The following is a 21174-nucleotide window of genomic DNA, read 5'->3' as shown; positions in this document are numbered from 1 at the left end:
GATGAAGAGCTCCTCTAGAGTCAAACAAGAGATACAGTGGGCATCCTCACAGCAAGACAAGTCAAAAAAAGAATGCAGTGGGCAAAAACAACCTCCTTATATGGCTTCTTTGACCTCACAAGGGCCTTCGATTCTGTGAACTGGGTTAGATTATGGAGCAAAAGAAAACCCAAAGAATTGCAGATGTTGGAAGTCAGAAACAAAAACAGAAGTTGCTGGAGAAAGTCAGCAGGTCTGGCATCATCAGTGGACAGAAAGCAAAATGATGTTTCAGTTCCAGTGACCCTTCCTCAGAACTGACTGTAGCTAAGAAACAGCTGATATATATCATTTACACCTCCCCTTCAGCAAATACACCAAACTTTTTCCCAGCTACAACCAATTCTGAAGAAGGATGTGTATCTGAAATATCTGCGTTCTCTCCATTGATTCTGCCAGAGCTGTTGAGATTTTCCAGCAATTTCTGTTTTTGGATTATGGAGCATTCTCAACAAATTGAGTTGCCAAATCTATCACCATCCTCCACTTCCTGAGCAACAATATGCAGGTCTCGGTCCTCACCAACAGGCTCCAGACTGGCCCAATACTGGTGCACGCTGACGTCAAATAGGGTTTTTGTTTCTTCTTCTTCTTCTTATCCTTCTCCTTCTTCTCTTCAATAATCCACCGGATATCCAAGAAGCATTCCTGTGGAGGGGAACTTTCCTGCAGGATGAGTGGGAAACTATTTAACGAATGTAGAACAAAGACCATCTTAATATCTACCCTTGAGCTGTGGTATGTAGATGATACTTACCTGTGCACACTCTCAGTGGCTAAGCTGCTAAAGATTGTCGATGCAATCACAGCAGGATACAAGAGAATGGGATTTAGGCCAAATATATGGAAAACAAAAGTCCTCTGCTAGTTTGCTCCCAGCACACAATTTTTCTCCTGACTATCAAGATTTGACGGTAAGCCCTGAGAAAATGTGGCTTCACTTTCATACCTTGAAAATCTTTCAGTGAGGACCCAGTCTTTGGCCATTTGAGGAACAGACCATTGGATGACAATAACCTCAAACCCAGCAAGTCAACAGAACAAAAGTGTTACCTTACTATTTACAGCTACATTGGCAATCATCTTATTTGGTGAACACAGATGCAAGGTAGGCATTTACTACTAGAGAACATGCATCCATCTCAAGAAGATCCTGTTTTAGTCTCTGATTGATCATACCTTTTTTTTTTACACTTTTGCTACTTCTACTTAGCTCTGAGTTAGATATTTGCATGGCTTTGACAAGGAGCACTTGATCATCAAATTCCATATGAAATCCTTAAGCCTCAACTACAAGCCTGACCAGTCAATGAATTAGGATTTATTAGGTAATTAATTCAGTCTGACATACTTTGCATTGGAATCATTCCACCTATCAACAACTTTGGGTGAGGTTTGTAAAGTATTTTGATCTTTGCCCTTATTTGAAACAGTATGATTTTGAGACTATGGCCTTCAGTACTGAAATTAGACCCCAAATTAAATTGTGCATACATTTACATCAATGCATTCTAGAATTAAATCGTATTCTCAAAACTTTCTTTTCTCAAGATTCAGTTCAAACAGTGTCTTCTCATAGGTAGGAACCCAATGATCTATGATATTTTCTTTTCTGACCACTGCAAGTATATCAATATACTATTGAATATGGCTCATTGTTCAAAATGTCATTTCACCAATGATCTATAAAATCAGAACCAATTTCAAAACAGTCCAATGCTTGAAATGAGTTCAAACATTTGATTAATTTGTTGATTGCAGCTTTAAAACATTGGATAGCTCTTGAGTGATCAATAAATGCATTAAAATCCATTTACTTCTTTACATTGCAACCTTTCATCTTTCACTTGGTTGCTATTTACAATTCCAACTTGATTAGAGCCTTTCATTGGCTCAAGGTTGGTTTAAACTAAGAATGCGGATGTTTGAAGACAATTCCAGTGAACATACAGCTGAGACACATCCCATTTGGGCTAATCAATGAATAGATCATTAATGCTGTCACTTGCTTTATGGGTATAAACCTCTATTCCTTCCTCATATTTATCAAGCCTCCTGTTAAATAGATCTGAACTATTCACTTCAATTACTCTCTCTAATAGTGAGTTACATATTTTCTATACCTTCTGGGTAAAGAAATATCTTCTGAATTTCTTACTGAATTTCATGGTGACTATCTTGCATTGATGACTTCTGGTTTTGCTCTTCCCCAAAAGTGCATTAGGATCTGTTAAGATTTTGTACTGGAAGTTCTTATTATACTAAATAGACAGTCTTAAAATAGGTGGTTATTTAAGAATTTTGTCAGGGAATTTGGTTACAGAAAAGTCTAAGGGTAGAATTTTCCACTCCCTCAGCATTGTGGGCAACAGTGAGAAGGTTGGGAATATTCAATAAAAATGTAAAACTTGGATTCTTAATATTGAGTAAAAGAAATTTCGATTTTCCCCTTAAGGTTTAGACTCTGAACTCACCAATAAGCAGCAGCTACCTTATTTCCATGCACTTGCATCGCATTATTACCTGAACTCACCTCAATTCTCCTCTACTTCAGCTCTGATGAAGAGTCATCTAGACTCAAAATGTTAGCTTGCTCTTTCTCCGTGGATGCTATCTGACCCGCTGTGATCTCAACATTTGTTTTCAGCACAGATTTCAGCATCTGCAGTAATTTGCTTCTCTCACCTCATTTCTCTGCAGTTTCCAATTCTCCTTTCCTTCCTCAAGAAACAAGATGGCCCTCATTCCTGACAAAGAAATCTGAGTTGTTACCTAACACCAGCAGTAATGAACGCTTCTCAGGAACTTTAGACAACTTTGTCTTCACGACAATGTCCCACATGCTCCATGGACACCTCACTGATGCAAATGGCAATGTCAAACCACCAGCCTCACCATATCATTCAGACACATTACTTTCGACCTTCAAGACTTCACTGAGGAGTTCAAGAAGCCTTACAACTTCTATGCTTGTGCCAGGTCACTTTGCAACCTGAGCCTGCATCTATCTGGTGTATTACAGAGGATGTATCTCAATTCTAAGGTTACTTTCTTAGCACATTCACATTGAACATGAAGGTTTCCACTCTCTCCTATTTGCATTGCTTTTCAATGTATTGACGCTTCAGTCCTAATGTACAAAGTGCCAGCCTCTGGGGCTTACATTGCTTTTCAGTGAAGAGGGAGAAGCAGGCAGCTCAACGGGAGAAGCACGCAGCATATCATGGTTCAGAGTACTGAACAGTCAAGAGGGTAAACATATCACTGTATAACACTGGACTGCATCAATACCACACTTGCACCATGTTCCTTACACAGCAAACACACTGCATGTGTTTCCATCAAATAACTATATCTAAAGGTCCAAGGGGACTGGGTGGGGCTAAGTCACTGTCAAGCAACAGGGAGGATGGGAGCTTTGTGAACCAGGTGATCCAGGAGGTGGTCACCCTGTAAAAGGTGAGAGTTCAGAATAGTAGATGGATAGCAATCTGGAAAGGTAGGAAGAGGCAGGAGGCACAGAATCCTCAGGGTGGTGCCATTTTCAAATCAATACTGAGCTTTGAAAACTGCAAGCAGCTGCGATGATCTCAGTCAAGACAAAACCATTTTTATTGACTTTGAAATCTTGTATCTAGAATGTTCTTTCTTTTCAGTTTGGCTATCCTAGACATTTAACTCAATGTGAGAAGACTTCGTCAGTTATTAAGGTTTTAACATTCTTTCAGCCAATGCACAGAATTTCCATTGAATCTTGCTGGAAACAAGTTTGCTGACTTGTTCTGAACAGTGCTCAAACTGCTTGGTCAGGAAGTCATGCCCAGGAGCCTCCATCGCCCTATGATTAGCTTCAGGTCGAACTTTGCTTCTGCTGTTCCTCTCCAAGGAAGCCTGATCACATGATCAGTTACTGAAACAAGCTGGTTTTGTTTTATAAGAAATCTTCTTTCAGAAAAATCTAAAAGGATCCATCGTTCCTAATGTAAAATATAGTTTATTTACAAAAATCACATGGGCCTCATAGGGTGATGACTACCTGAAGCAGCATAGTCCAGATTGTGGTACTAATGAGCATAGGACTTCATAGTAAAGAAAAGCAAACAGAAGAGATAAAGTTATTAAAGGACAGTTTCATAGTGGGACAGTCCACCATCCTCTAACCATTATTAAGATTGCATGGTGCATTGCCTCCTTAGTACCATGATGTCATGCAGAATGTTCTTCAGGTGAAAGAGAATGAGCCAGCAGTTATGATAGACACTAGAGTGGATGATATTGAGACAGCAGATACAAAGGTTAGATTTTCAGGAGCTATTTTCAGGACAAAGTCATTTCTAGCCTATTTTCAATGTGACAAGCTGGTAAAAGTAAGTGCAGTATGTGACATGCTGGAGGGAAAGCCTCTAATTCTTGGCACATTGTACCAGTTCTGGTACAGGAGTCATCAATTCAAAAAGGACAGTTGCACCTCAACAAGACTGACAAAAATGTACTCATGGAAAGGTTTACAAGTGTGGATGGGAAGGAGAATTTGTGCCAGCATATAGAAGTAGCAAAGAGAAATCAAATGTATCAAAGGTTTTGTGAGAGCTTGTGAGAAGTGTTTGAGAATACTATAGAAATAAATAGTTTCAGAGAAGGAAAAATCATGTATTAGATGGGCGCAGACAAAAAAGGATTGCAAGGAATACAACAATAGATTTATAGTGAATGTATGCAAATGCACAAAATGTGGTGAATAAAGTGGGTAAGCCATGGACATTAAAAGGCAGGAGGGAATATGATGTAGTGACAAGAATGAAATATAAATCAAAAAAGGTGAGGACTGCGTGCATAATATTCAAGGATACAGTATGTTCAAAAAAGATAGGATACAAAAATAGGAGGTAAGGTTGCACTACTGAACAAGGAAGACATGATAGTGGTGAAAACAGAGAATGCTCTTTCGGGGCAACAAAGACAGAATGGAGTTGAGCAGCAAAAAATATATGATCAAGCTACTGGGAATAATCTGGAGGCCTGCAAATTGTGAAAAAGAAATAAAGGAGCAAATCTGTTTGATTAAAGAGCAACAAAGGGAAAGAAGTTCTGCAAAGTATTCAGAAGAATTTCCTTAATCTGTTTTCCATCTAATCAGAAAGGACCTAATGCTTGGCCTTCATAAATAGAGATAAAAACAGGAAGTCATGTAGAATCTTTATGTTAAGGCCACAACAAGAGGACTGCAACTGGTCACCATACCGTAGGAAAGATGTGACTGTCCTTGAGAGACTGCATCCTGAATAGGTGTAGGGATGAGAGATTTTAGCTACAAGATTAGGTTGGAGAAAGTGGAATGGCTCAGCAAAGATTTCATAGAAGTATTCAAGATTATGACAGGTTTAGATAAGGCAGGCAAAGTAAAATTCTTCCCATTGGCCGATAGCACAATACTGGGGACACAGAATTGATGATTTGAGCATGAGACACCAGGAAGATAAGAAGAAGAACCTTCTGTGAATGAATGGATAGGATAAATATTCAAGGTTTTTTTTTCCCTGGGATGGAGCATCCAGAACTAGAGGGCATAGGTTTAGGGTGAGAGGGCAGAGATATAAAAGGGACCTAAGCAACAACGTTTTCACACAGAGGGTGGTGTCTGTATGGAATAAGCTACCAGAGGAAGTGGTGGTACAATTGCAGCATTTAAAAGGCATTTGGATGGGAATATGAATAGGAAGGGCTTAGAGGGATATGGGCCAAGTGCTGGCAAATGGGACTAGATTAGATTGGGATATCTGGTCGCCATGGACGATAGGGTCTTTTTCCATGCTGTACATCTCTGACTCTATGACTCTAAGTGGTACTGACCTCAAGCTTGTGGTCTGTGAAAGCGTCCGCAAGTAAGAATAATGAATAATTTTGAAAGGAAATTCCATGAATACTTGAGGAAAATAAACGTGCAGGGTTATGGGAAAGAGCAAATGATTGTGACTGATCAATTTGTCAGACACAGAGCCAGTATGGATTCGATAAACTGAATAGTCTGTCTGTACCATAATAACTCAATGGCCTTAAACGGATAATTTGAGGAAAACTAGATTGAACAAGGTCTGCCACATCTATCACTGCTGAATTACCTCAAATAAATCATACAATAGAATGGCTGCATGCCAGGGTACACTGTCAATCTGCTTAGGCATTTAAGAAGAGGATTTTGTTTAATAACTTTTTCTGAAAACTCAACATTTTAGAAATCATTGAACAGTCAGAGCACTTGATCCAAAATTGCTTGGACCTGGAAATATATCTAACTCATTTCCTGCAGGTATCTATACAACAGGTTTCCACTCACAAACCTTACTGTGGACTTCTGTACTGGAAGATATGTGTTAAAGACAAAAAGAGCACAGCCCAACATTCATTAGAGTTACAAAGGAAAGATGCTTAAGTCAAAAATACACCACATCATCCTGACCAGGTGTGCTGCCCACTATATCAATGTGTAGAAACTGAAATGTATTCAGTTGCTGTACAAATAAGGAAATGTTGCCAGTAATGCCATGTTGGGCACAATACCCTAGGGCCAATTGGAAGTGAATCCTGAAGTACTTCTACAAAGGCTAAATGAATCCTGGAATTCTCACCCCAAAAGACTGCAATGTTGAGCAGGAACAATCTTCAAGAGTGAGATTGACAGTTTCTTTTACGGTAAAGGTATCAAGAAATTAGAAGCAAAGGCAGGTTAATGGAACCGAAGTACAGATCAATCATGGTCAAACTCAGAGAGAGAAAAAGCTTTAAAAAAGCAGTACTTGGAAATTAATATACTGAACCTCCATTTTGAAATATATAAGTTGGACTAGTATGCATAATTTGCAAATTTTGCTTATTTTTTTCCTTCTGGAAATAAATTGGCAGACCAAAATAAAGGGAATGAATCACCAATTCATTCTAATGTTCCTATACAACTAAAGACCATATTAAGATGCAAATGGCATATTTTTATGTTGATCATTTTCAATATTTTAAGTGAAAACAGCAGATTTTACTGTGAATGTTTATTACTCAGTTACAAGAATGTGAAACTCCACTTTTCACTTGTTGTCATAGTTATTAGTAAAATCCAGACAAAGATCCAGATGGTTGGGATGGCATACATTTCTCCAATTTGAGTTTTATGACTGCACACGTGGATGTCCAGATGGAGAGAATGTTTCAAATCAGCCTTACTGTTATCTCTGATTTGGAGGGAACAGATGAGACTTGTTTTGAGCACTATGTTGATGCATATTTCAAATGAGGTATTTGCAATTTATTTGAGCTTAGGGTGCTTGATCAGGTCTGCTGCCCTGGCAAGAGGCAAAAATCAGAGCAAAGCAATTGAGCAGAGCTAGATTGCTGTAAAAATAACACAATCGCATATCCAACAAAATTTTACTAGCAAAACTCCTATAATTTAGCATCAAGACTATTGGCCTAGAAAAGAGTACAAGTTATATATTTATATTCCTGTCCAATCTGTCAAACTTTCATCAATTGGCAGACATTTTGAGCTGATTTGTTGGAGGCCAAAACCTTGTTAATTGATGAAGATGAATGGTTGCTACCTTTGAGACACAGATCACCAGTGGCTGCCAAACATACTGCTGTTCATTCGCACCAAAATTCTAGCAATACCTTCTCAGTGTTCATTAATTCAACTTCTGGTGTTCAACCACAAAACAAGTAAAAATAGCAGTAAAGAGCTGGAATAATTTTAAATGTGTAATTTATATAACTGTAGTGCAAACTTTTAGCATGTAAAATCCAGGATAATTTCATGACGTTTCCATGAGAATTTTGAAATTCAGGAGCAGGATAAATTGCCACAGGAAAACAATGTCAGATTCAAGACATGGCTCCTTTTTTATAGTTTTGTTCATGGCGCTTTTTTTTCACAAGGTGATTATTTAGTCAAAACCCTTGGCAAATCTTGACAAAAAAAAACAATGAAATGACTCATACCTTTTTAAAGCACTGCTTTGTATAGATATTGAAGGGTGTGAGCAGTTGACCTAAAGTAAGCAATTTAAAGATCAGTTTTGCAAGGCAGCGAAGCTGGGTTTATGGGAATGAGGTCCACAGCACTGTTTAATGACTTCAAAGTAGGTGCACCGAACACAGACTAACACTGTTGCATAAAATCTGATATGAAAACCCAATACTGGACAAGATCTTATAGCTCTAGGCTTCCTGATCTGGAAATCTTACCCCTCCCCATTTCCAACACGGTTCATTTTTACCAGTCAGATAGGGCCTCACTTGCAAAGGAAGAGTGCTCAAACCCAGCAAGACCAGTCAAATTTAATGTTGAATTCAAACAAGCTTCATTTCTGCTGCAAAGTCCTTATCCCACAATGTGTGACTTATACATTTTTTTGTAGAGTAGATGTAAGGGCTCAGAAAAGGCTGGTAAGATCAGTGGAACTGCCAAGATGCAAAGTCATTGAATACCCTTCCCTTTAGATTTTGACCAAAAAAAGCCGGCCTGTGTCTCTGTATTAACAGAAATTGGTCCTTTCAGTTTCAATAGTTGTTTGTTGAAAGAATCTAAGGGCATTATTGCTGCTTGACTACTTCCACAACCCACCATTTTATTTTCCATCAGTGTGGACTGTGGTTGGCTATCAGCTTATAGTTTGATTTAAAGAGCCAAGTGATCATTAAGGGCTTAGCTGCCTTTGATCTGAGGTCACCAATACAAATGTTTGCTCTTATAATGGATTAAGTAGGTGTTAATATTCAAATATTATTGTATTGGAGTTTATCAATGATTTATTTTAATGTAGTGAGTTCCGTAATACATGTATAGGGCTGAACCTAACTTTTGTAGCTAAATGCAAGATGAGGTTTTTGGGGGGGATTCCCACTTTGAGGTCTTATGGCATTTTGTGCTGTTTCTTCTCAAATTTGCCTCATTAATGACTTATCCTGCTGCTATGGCACTCCTCACTTCTGATTTCAGCCCCATCTCAGATGGGCTGTTCCCAAAACACCTTGTCACTCAGTGGAGTTGACCTTGGAATTGCACCATCATTAAAAGGTTGATGTGTACATGGACGAGCTCTGGTATTCTGAAGCTGCCCTGCTCAGTCAAGGAGGTTTTTAGAAGACATCTCAGAAGGAGATGATGACACCATGATTCTCCAATAGGGACTTGGAGGCCCTAGTCAAGGTAGTAGTGCCAAGGAGTGAAGGGCCTCACTGGAGGACAAGCAAAGGAGACCACTCCACAAAACCCTGACAGCCTAATCCAAGGTCCCACCCGGGTCAGTACCAACTCCACAGTCCATAGCAATGGCCAACAGTGCTTTAACAAGGTCAATTACCTTCTCCTTTGCTTCAGTATAAGCATTACTCTTTTCACTCTCACATTAACTCCATTTCTGCTTCTGCACCCATCTCCTACCATGAGTGATACTCTACCATCCTCACAGCTGTCTGCAAATTCTTCCCTCACTTATTACCATCTGTCGCACCCTCTGACACCACTAACCCTGCATTGCCCTCTGTGCTGACTACTCATCCGCTTCAGACACCCTGCCACCTGCACCAACACTAACAGCCATGCCACTCACTTCCAACTCTCTCGATCTTTTCCTTTCTCACACTACAAAAGAAAACAGCCCACAATTGAGGAGACAAAGCCTGAATAGGTGGAGTGGTGCACACCATCAGGTTCCTTGCCTCTGACAGTGAGAGAATCCTGACCCATGGAGGAGATGACCAGCACTACTGCTGTAGGGATGTGAAAACATCCATGATCCACCAACCAAGTAAGTTCCACTTTACATTCCACTGATCACAGTAAACCCACTGTCAGTCTCATTCATTGCACACCATGTCTAACCATTGGTCACGACTACCTTCTCCTGCATTTATTGTACACATACTGCCTCCAACCTCAGCACCATCATCATGAAATACAGGAAGGATGTTATTAAACTGGAAAGGGTGCAAAAAAGATTTTCAAGGATATTACCATGACTGGAAGGTTTTAGTTATAAGGAGAGGCTGGAAAAGTCTGCAACTTTATTCCGTGGACCATAGGAGGCTGAGGGGTGACCTTATAGAGGTTTCGGCATGGAGTTTGGCAAAAGGGTCTATTTCCATGCTGTACGGCTCTAAGATTCTATTCTATGGAATGGACAGCTTCCCAGCAACCACCTCAGAGGAAGCATTGGCAAATAGAAGCATAAGCATTTCAGACTTTTTCCATACATCAATCCTGCCATCCCGTCACTGAGCTGGGAGCCAGTCCCTGCACACAAAGTACCCTTGCCACAGTCTTTTACCGCTAGTAGCCGGTGTGCCGTACAATGCAGCTCTGTGCATCCAGAGGGTCTGGCAGCTGGATCGGAAAGGTGCTATGATGGTTATGAGGTATTGCCAAATGCCAGGTGCCAATGTCCATGGATAGGTGTGTGTGGCAGCTGGATTGTGCTCAGGGATGTTCTTTGGTCTTAAGTAACACAGAGATCCTTTGCAGCTGGTGGCAAGCTTAAACTGCCTGGTACCTGCTCAGAAATCCATGTAAAGGTTTCACAACATCTGGTTTGTTCAGCACGTTTTAGATTAGATTAGATTCCCTACAATATGGAAACAGGCCCTTCGGCCCAGCAAGTCCACACTGACCCTCTGAAGAGTAACCCTCCCCTACCCTATTATGCTATATTTAACCCTGACTAATGCACCCAACACTACGGGCAATTTAGCATGGCCAATTCACCTGACCTGCACATCTTTGGATTGTGGGAGGAAACCAGAGCACCTGGAGGAAACCCATGCTTTGCAGTGTCCGCATGCTGTGCAGTGACACGGGGAGAATGTGCAAACTCCACACAGCCAGTCACCCGAGGTGGGACTTGAACGCGCGTCCCTGGCGCCGTGAGGCAGCAGGCTAACCACTGTGCCACTGTGCTGTTTTGTGGGATAGAAATCTGAATATGAATGAGGCAAATTAATATATTGTTCAACAAGCAATAATCCCCTATAATTGGCCACTGCTGTCTAAAATCTTGTCTCACTACTTGTCAACAGCATAAAACATGGAGCAAAATGCTGATGTCATCGAAATAGGTTTTACCGTAGTAATCATCTGATTCTGTCACAAAACCACATCTTGACCCACGGTGTTCAGGATCCCTATAAGAGTCCATCTTTAGAAAATAATTTTATTTAATTGTGGCATCTTGAGGTTTGCCTGTAGTGGGTACTGAGTGAATTAACAGAGTGACGTAGGGATACAGGTTGCTGGAATAGGAATGTGGACTGGCATGTTTTGCACTATTTTGGTATGGGAACTATATGGGGCCAGGAGATGAGAGGAGGGACATGTGTTGGCATGGAGGGTAAAAGGGGCCATGGGGAAGGGTGGAGTCACGGTATGATCTAGGTATGAATGGAGAGTGGGTGGGGTGAAGCCTAACATTTTGATGAAGCTCCAGGACAGGCCTTTTCTCAGGCCACTTCAGCACTCCATCGCCTTAGTGTTCAGCTCTAAACTATTTCTGGGTGCAGTGTGACCTGGCCCCAGTAATTGAAATATAGACTTTGTAATTCAGGGCACTTTCTCCCAAGTGGTTGGCATACCAACAATCATGCGGACACTGCACAGCCACCTCAGAAGCAAATGTCTGGTCCATCATCTCAGAGTTCACATTTTTTCCTCTTAACAAATTTCCCTCTTAATGCTAATGGCAATTTCAATACGAAACACAAAGTTCAGATTCAATGAAGAACCAAAACACAAGATGATGCTTTCACATCTATATTAAAGTAAAGTTTCCAAGATCTGGACTATGCACCTTTTCATTAGGTAAAAATAAATATTTGATTAAGCAGAAATCAACTATGCTACTAACTAAATAATCATCAGTTCTGAATTGGCTGTGATAATCAATGATTAAATCCACATTTTCTAAATGTTATACGATACTAGTTGCAAATGGTGAATTAATACTCAGTTACATACATTGCCTCAGCAACAAAAATAAAATCCAAATCACCATTACTTTCAGAGAATGAACCATTTCTTGCACATGAGGCTCCTCGGACACATCCATACAACACAACATAATCATTACCAGCCATCCTTAATAGAAATTTAAACACATCAGAATATTTTTTTGATCGTGATGATTTCTGACTTCAAGTATTGTACTTAGATATGCTTCGGTCTAATTTACCACTGAATCTCTTATGGCATTTAACAGGAATTTCACACATTGGGCCAACTGAAAAATGAGTTCAACTTGATTTGTTCCAATGAGTTTTAGATTGATATTGCCATTGCACACAAGAGAACAAGCCAGTAATGATTTGACCTCACACTTGTCTGAAACAAACAATTTAGCACAAGCAACAATTGATATATCCATAAAGGAAATTTTTCACCAAGATTTTAAACAAATGCTTTATTTCAAAAAGGAAATATACAGGTTACTTGCGCTGAATTTTAATTTTCAGTTAGATTCTAACACAATGCTAAATGTGAGATAAAAGAAGCAGCTTTGACGTGACTGAAGTGGTTTATTTGTCCCCAAGGGCTCTGATCTTCTAAACTCTATTCCAAAAGATACATCTTGCAAAAATAAGCTTGCTGGCAGAGGATTTCAGTTAAGATATAGAAGCTAAAGTGCTCAGTCTGCTTACAGCTACAATAAACTTTTACCTCAAGGCTAAATTAACCTGAAATGGTATATTTTTGCCCTTTAGTATGAAATTGCCATCCCATCTTTTGGAACATTAACAATCCCAATGCATGCAGCTAATTATCAGCAGTCATCAGTATTCCATAAAGCATTTTGCCGATGTGCAATTATTTCATTATGGAAATATTCAGCAGGGAAATCAATAGAGAGCTTAGAATGATTTGATTATTTCTAACATTGCAGATACTGGTTCTTCACATTGTGCTATACGATAACTATGGTAACTGATGTACATAAGGAAAGTAACCAGCACACCAAGTAATGCTAATGTTTACCATCAGTCCTGCAGTTCTCTGTCAAGATTGAAAGGCTTCTTTCTCTTTACCTGATTCACATTTCTGGTTTGTTTCCATAAACTTCATATGACCCTTAGTGAAGTCAATGAAATGGATCTTTGAGATGACTTCAAGGGAACTTTATCTGGATTGTGATTCAAAAGATTCACATAGTCCCACCTTATCTTTTTTTTACAAATTGTATTGTATTCCTCAAATTGATTTATAACTAGCTGGAACAATAACACGCATCACACCTTAAGCTATTGTCAGAAAATTCTTATTAAGACAACTGTGTCCATTGTATGACTTGCAGATACTTTCAATTCCTGAAACTTTCTTTCGAAAATATTCACATTGAAGGTAAAAAGTAAAGTTAAACAGGAACTCCAAACCGGAACTTGAACAATTAATAGAGGAGACAAATAAAACTAGAAAGTGCAAAAAAAAAAGGTCTGGCAGCGTTGGTAGACAGAGAAAAACAGAATTAATGTTTTGAGTATAATGTGACTCTTCTTTGGAACTGAAGTGAGGTTGAATTATCATGGAGTTTATTCAGTGAAAAACATGGAACAGAAAGAAAGGTCAGAGTAAGGTTAGAGATCAGGAAACAATAATTGACAAAGATGTCATGGAACAAATGGCAAAGGGTGCGGCAATGCTTGTAAAGGCTCACTAACATAAAGTTCAGATTTCACGAGGATCTCTCAGCTCCTGACCTCATTAAAGCCTTGGTTTGAATGTGGACCAAGAGCTAATCCCAGAGGTGAGGCAAGAGCGACAACTCTTGACATCCAGGCTGCATTTGACTGAGTGTGGCATCAACAAACCTCAGCAAAAGTGGAATCAATGGGTGTCATTGGACAAACTCTCCACAGGTTGAAGTCATACCTAGCATTGAAGATGATGGTTGTGGTTACTGGAAGTGAGTCACCTCAGCTCCGGGACACCTCTGCAGGAGTTTCTCAGGCCTCCCTAGGCCCAACCATCTTCAGCTATTTGTCAATGACCTTCCCTCCAACATAAGGTCAGAAATAGGGATATTTGCTGATGATCGCACAATCTTCAGCACCATTCGCAACTCCTCAAATATTGAAGGAGTCCATGTTCAAACGCAACAAGATCTCGATAATATCCAGGATTGGGAGGACAAGTGGCAAGTAACACTTGCACCACACAAATGCTAGGCAGTGACCATCTCCAATAACAGACACTCTAGCTACTGCTCCTTGATATTCAATGGTGTTATCATCATTGAAACCCCTTCTATCAACATTCCAGGGGTTACCATCGACCAGAGACTCCACTGAACTTGCCATATAAACACAGTTATAACAAAGAGGAAGTCAGAGGCTTGAAATACTGTGACGAGTAACTCACCTCCTGACTCCCCAAACCTGTCCATCATCTACAAGACACAAGACAGGTATATGTTGGAATACTCCTCATTTGCCTCGATGAGCACTCAAGAAGCTTAACACCCTCCCGGATGAAGCAGCCAGTTGATTGACACTGCATCCACTCCCTCCACTACCGGTGTACTGACTACAAGATGCACTACAGAAATTTACTGAAGATCCTAAGACAGCACCTTCCAAACCCAGACCACTTTCATCCATAAGGATAAGGACAGTAGATATTCGCGTTCTTCCAAGCCACTCACCATCCTGACTTGGAATTATGTTGCTGTTTCTTCACTGTTGCTGAGTCAAAATCCTGGAATTCCCTCTCTAAAGGCACTCAGTCTACCTACAGCACCGGGACTGCAGCGTTTCAAGAAGGATGCTCACCACCACCTTGTCGAGGACAATTATGGACGGATAATAAATGCTCGCCAGCGACACCCACATCCCACAAATGAATAAAGAAAAGGACAAGGTATTGGTCCTGAATTAGTGCTAATAGCAGAATAAGTTCACTTCTGTCTGAAGGTAAAAACATGAGAATTAGACACATATTGGAACTTGTGTTTTGGGTTGGGGGGCAATAACTGAAAATGGAGGTTCCAGTTCATGATGTGAAATTGTTGTCGCTGTTGATTCAGTTTTATAAGGGCCGTATAAGGGCAAGATATTTAGAATGAGCAGACATCTGACTTTGCCTAGAGCCATCTGGGATTTTCCCGAAGCATTTCAGCGTGTTGACAATTTTCTCCAGATGACTGAAATTCCTGGGTTTTCAGTTCTGCTGAGACCCCTTTCCTTTAACCTGCTCCTCACATTGGCCCCAATTCCTAGGAAATGGCCCAGTCTGTTCAGCTTCTGTTTCCTCTAGTGAAAGCAATAATATTTAATAATTCCAGATATTACATCTGCTGGCGTTTAAAAATGTCCTCCCTCACAGCCAGGTAATTATTCTCTCTGTGGGAATCTGCCTCATTTAGTTAATCCAACTCTATTCCAGAGTACTTAAAATGTCATAACATTGCAGGCTATGGGCTAGGTGCTGGGAAGTGGGACTAGTATTGATAGATCATTGCAGACTTAAAGGAATGAAGGGCCTCTTTGTGCTGTAAGACTCTATATATCTTAGTTAGTGGCAGAAGCTTTCCACAAATCAGGAATGAACACTTGGGAATGGTATTTGTTCCAGCAATAATTGTACTATTCAATAGGGATCATTCTCACCAATGAGGAAGGTCTGTTGGGTAGTGGTTCTGCATCCCCACTCGACCTATACACTCCCTCTGCACCACCTGGTGTATTGCCAGGAGCAACCTGAGCCTGTGGCACAATTTTATTTACTGCCAGTGACATCAAATTAGCTGAAGGAAATTGTGTGAGAATTTGTTTGACCAGGTAATGGCAATGTTGTTCTGAGTTACTCATTTATAATCAACTCAGCTTCACTGCACATTGGTATTTGCACATAAATAGTGCAGTGTGCAATATACTGAATTACTGCACATTGATATAGTACTAAAATGATTTATTGAAGGGACACAAATGAGATTAAATTGACTGGGCACTTTGCAGTGACAGATTTGGAGGGTTTGTGCTAAAGGGTGAGGTTGAATAGGCTGGAGCTGTTTTCCCTGGAGCGTCAGAGGCTGAGGAGTGACCTTATAAAAGGTTTATAAAATCGTGAGAGTCATGGATAGGGTAAATATACAAGGTATTTTCCTTGGGTTAGCAAGTCCAGAACAAGAGGGCACAGGCTTAAGGTGAGAGGGGAAAGATTTAAAATGGAATTAAGGTGCAATTTTTTTCACACAAAGGGTAATAGAAGGCTGGTAAATCGGACTACATTAATTTAGGATATCTGGCCAGCATAGACAATTTGGACTGAAGGGTCTGTTTCCATGCTGTACATCTCTAAGACTCTATAACTCCATAACACAAGATTTCTAACTCTACTTGGACATAACTCAGGACATGTCAATATGTGACCACCTACTTTCAACTATCTCTCCCACAGACTCCTGCCACTCACCGTTCAAAATGTCAATTGTCATGAAGTTCGACCTTCCCATGGCTTTTTGATGGGTCCCAAATTTGAGTTATGAAAATCCTGTCATCCTAAAGGTATTGCATTGAAATGATAACAGACTGGAATATTGGGGTGATGCTTGCACACTGAGTGCAGGAGCTCTGTAAGCAGTCACCCAGTTTATACTTGGCTCTCCAATGTAGAGGAGACCGCCTTAAAAATACACTTCAAACTACTAGGAAAGTAGTTTCATCACCGATCAAGAATTCTGCATTCCTCTGCTCAGCATTCCAAAGAGACCATTTCGCTGTGACACACTGGTTCACTCCGCAATTCACCCAATCCCTCATCCTCCGCTCTCCTCATTGTCCAAGGTGAAGCAGTAAATATGCTTCCAATTTAATCTACTGTATTTGTTGTTCACAATGTGGTCTTCTACTAATTGAGAAAACTAAATATAGACTAGGTGATTGCTTTGCATGTTAGCTCCACTCAGTCACAAGCATGACTCTAATCTTCCAGCTGCTTGCCATTTCGATTCATGTTCTGACCTCATGTTCACATTTCTGTTCTTTGTCTGATGCAAAATTCAGTGAAGCCTGGTGAAGGCTAGAAAAGTAGCATCTCAACTCCTGATTAGGAACTTCACAGCCTTTTGGACTGAACACTGAGTTAAACAACTTCATACTACAAACTGTATTCTCTATCATGACTTCTCCCCCTGCTTCCAACTAAGTGTCAAGCTGTATCTTGTTCTCATGATTTTGCTTTCAGACAGAACTGACCTTTTCACTACGCTGGACCAATGCTTTATTGCTTTTGCAACAACTATTACCCATCCCCTTGACTTTTATTCCATGGCATCTTTGTCATTAGTCTCCACCATCCTCCAGCCTATCCCTGACCTTCTCTTATGTTCCATCGGATCCTCTTACTCTTTCTCAACAGTGTAAAAGACAAATAGGAATCATATCAGACTCAAAAGGTTGACTCTGTTTACTTCTCATAGATGTTGCCATAAGTGAGTTTTTCCAACTTTCTGGATTAGTTACCTGGTTTAATGAGCTAGCTGACAGAAAACAGAGTAAGGAAAATGGGCACATAGTTGATTTTGAAAGAAATGAGAAGTGGGTGCCTGCAAGAATCTGAGCTTATCCCTCAATGGACTCATTAATAATTTAGAAAGCACAACACAGTATGCTGATCCAGGTTAGTGGTATAATGACTGGTGTAAATAGGAGCAAAAAATTACAAATAGACTTTGGTAAACTGCTGAAGTGGGTAAAACCCAACTAAATGAATTTCATTGCCGGCCTCAGGTCATTCATTTAATCAATGCAAGTATTTTTTGAGCAGTGAAAATTTCAGAACACTGAAGGTTCAAAGAGATTTAAGAGCCCTTGTTACAGAAGCCTAAAATACAATATTACAAAAGTAATCAAAAAGGTTCATAGAATATTAGCATTTCCATCTAGAAGGCTAGAATATAACGAAGTGGGTAATTTTCTACAACTGCACAAAACCATTGTTAGACCACATTGACAGCACTTCTGGAGTTAGATTATTTGGACTGATTAGGTAAACTCATGAAATAAAAATGGATAAAAGAGTGAGTCGACTAAGGTTTCAGAACTTTGAAAGGAAGTGCTAAGGCAGATAGAGACAACTTTTTCTGCTGGTGGGGAAGCAACACAAGGGACATTAGCTTAAAAACAGTGCAAAGCTATCCAGGAGAGAAACAAAGGTGTAACTTCTTGTGATTTTGATGATAGATACTTAGAGTCTACTCTACACATAACACCAGAACTACAACAATGTAGTTGGCTCTTAATTATCCTCTGAAAACCTTTAGCAATATACTCACAGTTCAATGGCAATGCAGGATGGACAATTAATGTTGACCTTGCCAATAATAATGTTCACATTTATTTAGAGCTTTCTCCCACAAAAAGCAAAGATATTCATTCAATTGTTAATTTTAAATCTGGGTTTATTAGATTTTTACTTGGAAAGGACATAAAGAGGATGTGAAGACAACGTGAATGGATAGGTTTAAGATCCAGATCGGCTGACATCTCACCACTGAATGGTGGATCAGATTAAAACAGCTGAATGGTCTACTCCTCCAATCTACTGTGAATCCTGTAATATTACAATAATCATATGTTGTCAAGTTATTTATTATTCTTCATGGGATGTAAGCATTACTGCCAAGGCATGCATATATTGTTCACCCTTCATTGTCATTAAACTGAATGTATCGCTAAGGGTTTTCAAAGGATAATCAAGAGCCAAATACACTGTTGTAGTTCTGGAATTACATGTAGACTAGACAAGGTAATGATGGCAAGGTTTCCCTCCCTAAAGGGCAGTAGTGAACCAGATGGTTTTTATGACAAATGATGATGATTTCATGGTCACCGTTACATGGATTAATTCTTCAATTCCAAACCTTTAGCAGCTGAATTTAGGTTCACTAGTTGCTATGATGGAAAACACCCACCTAGATCTCTGGATTACTAGCTCAATGACATTACTACCATGCTACCATCTCTGCTCTAGGTCTGGGGAGAAAGATATAATCTCATTTCTTAGAAACCGATAAATCACCAAAAAGGTGTCAGAGCTCTGTTCAACACATACAAATCAGATTGATGATTGAACTGAATGAGTTTCTGGATATGTTGGATCTCAATATTCCCAAAAAAACTGACTCTAGAAGCTGATTTAAGGGGAAAACCAAATGGGTTTGGCTCAATTCAAAACAGTGAGATTCAAAAGCAAAAAAAAGACATTTAAAAAGTTCATCTAACTTTCGACATAGAATGAAATTTAAATGAATTTCTCATTTAAACAGAAATTTTGAAAAGGGAAGATGATTGACTTGTGGTATTATCATTACACTATTAATCCAGAGACCCAGGTAATATTCTGGGCACCCAGGTTTGGCTCCTGCCAATCCAGATGGTAAAATATGTATTCAACAGTAAGAGTCTAAAGATGACTATGAAACTATCGTTGATTGTTCAAAAAAGTCCATCCGGTTCACTGATGTCCTTTAGGGAAGGAAAGCTGCCATTCTTACCTGGTGTGGCCTAAAAGTGACACCAGACCTAAAGCAATAAGCATTATTCTGAACTGCCCTCTCAGCAATTAGGAATGGGCAATAAATGCTGGACTAGCCAACAACACCCTGATCCTGTGAATGACTAAAAGAAACTTAGAGAAAGGGATAAAACAAAGGCAGCAGGTTTATAAGTAATTCTAGCACTTTTAAAGTATTTTCTTAGCTACTCTAGAGTTCCATACAATTAAATTGTAGTTTATTTAGGCACAACAATGTGCAACTGGAACGTAGTAAATAATTACCCATGACCTTCTGCAGTCTAACAGTTGCATGTAGCAGACAATACAGTCACAAATTTAGATTTCAGCTTCTCCGTAAATCTTAAGAACGCTTTCACATAGCCACAAACGAAGCGTATCTGCTCAAGTTTAAACCTAAAAGCCAGCATGAAACTGCATGAACAATTCAAACATCTACTCAGGTTTATTGCCTCAGTGACACATAGCAACTAAAGCTTCACAACAGCGCACTGGGATTGTGGTGTTTAACATTAGAGTTCAAAAAGGATTTTGCACACTTGGAAATCTCATGAATAAAATAGATTAAATAACTGGAACATACTAGATTCAGCTGTGGATTATTACAGCAAAGATTTTCCCAAGCTACAACGTTATCCAGCGACAAGTTCAGAAAATGAACTCTTCTGGAGTTAAAGCTATTTGATCTAAAAAAAAAATGACTCAAGGACTTGCGTCAGTTTGTACAATTCTTTTATTCATATGACATCAGAACCAACAGCTCCAACCCGGGTGTTTTGGGAAGGAGAACAGGGGCAATCCTTGGATGACAGAGATTGGGAGGATGCCTGGACCCTGGCCCACTCAATGACAACCTGTAGCAGACATAAAGAGATTCATTTTAAAACACTTCACAGAGCATGTATTACCCCAACAGATTAAGTTGTACACGTCATCCCTGTGCTGGAAGGACGAAAAGCAGCAAACAATTATTTTCTCAATTACACTGGATCAAAAAGGGACATGAAACTGGGAAACATGGGATTCAAAAAGGCAAAAGCAAGAATTTCAATAAAAATATCCGTGAAGCCAATTCAAAATTTGCCATAGCCTTTAAACTGGGCTTTTCCCAGGATATCTTCCCCTATATTTAGATTTTTTTTTAAAGTGTAGACTGTATTGCCTTCAAACAAAATGAACAACTAGCCTCACTCAACAACAAAATAGTGCCAAAGTCTTTAATCTACAATATTCAATATTTACTACATTAAGTTTAGTAATATTATACAAACTATAATGCAATAAGCTCATATTTCTTGTCTAAACGAGTTTTTGTTGTAGAGTATTTTTGCCATGTTAGTGCAATTTATTGCATCATTTACACTCAGAATTAAAATAAATACAACAGCGCACCACACAGAGCAAATGCTATAGTGTTGGCCACATGTTTGCTCCCCTTATCTGTTCTTATGGAGAATCGCTAGACTCCTATAACTGTTACATAATTTGTATCTTTTCCTTCTGTGAAGATGGATTAAATTAACATTTCTGACTGCAGTGTGTAGATATAATTTAAAAGTAACAATACTAATATTTGCTCAGAAGTCTTGTGC

At 39.5% G+C, this 21174-nt stretch overlaps 1 protein-coding gene across 5 annotated transcripts in view; it reads right to left on the bottom strand.

Annotated features, from left to right (window-relative positions):
* Positions 1 to 20297: 20297 nt before the first annotated feature.
* Positions 20298 to 21174, bottom strand: part of LOC122564062 (rab effector Noc2-like) — a 170809-nt gene continuing 169932 nt past the window's right edge. For all 5 annotated transcript variants that reach the window (XM_043718550.2, XM_087977396.1, XM_087977395.1 and 2 more), the window contains one exon: positions 20298 to 20436. Coding sequence is in view for 1 of the 5 variants with exons in the window: in XM_043718551.2 (XP_043574486.2) it covers positions 20426 to 20436 (11 nt within the window). In the remaining 4 variants the exon portion in view is untranslated. The remainder of the gene's footprint in view (positions 20437 to 21174) is intronic.

Source organism: Chiloscyllium plagiosum, unplaced genomic scaffold (assembly GCF_037043375.1).
Source record: "Chiloscyllium plagiosum isolate Xiang-an unplaced genomic scaffold, Cpla_swu_hap1 HiC_scaffold_31, whole genome shotgun sequence".
NCBI lineage: Eukaryota > Metazoa > Chordata > Chondrichthyes > Orectolobiformes > Hemiscylliidae > Chiloscyllium > Chiloscyllium plagiosum.
The sequence above is the reverse complement of the archived record's forward strand: the minus strand, read 5'-3'. Positions and strand labels throughout refer to the sequence as shown.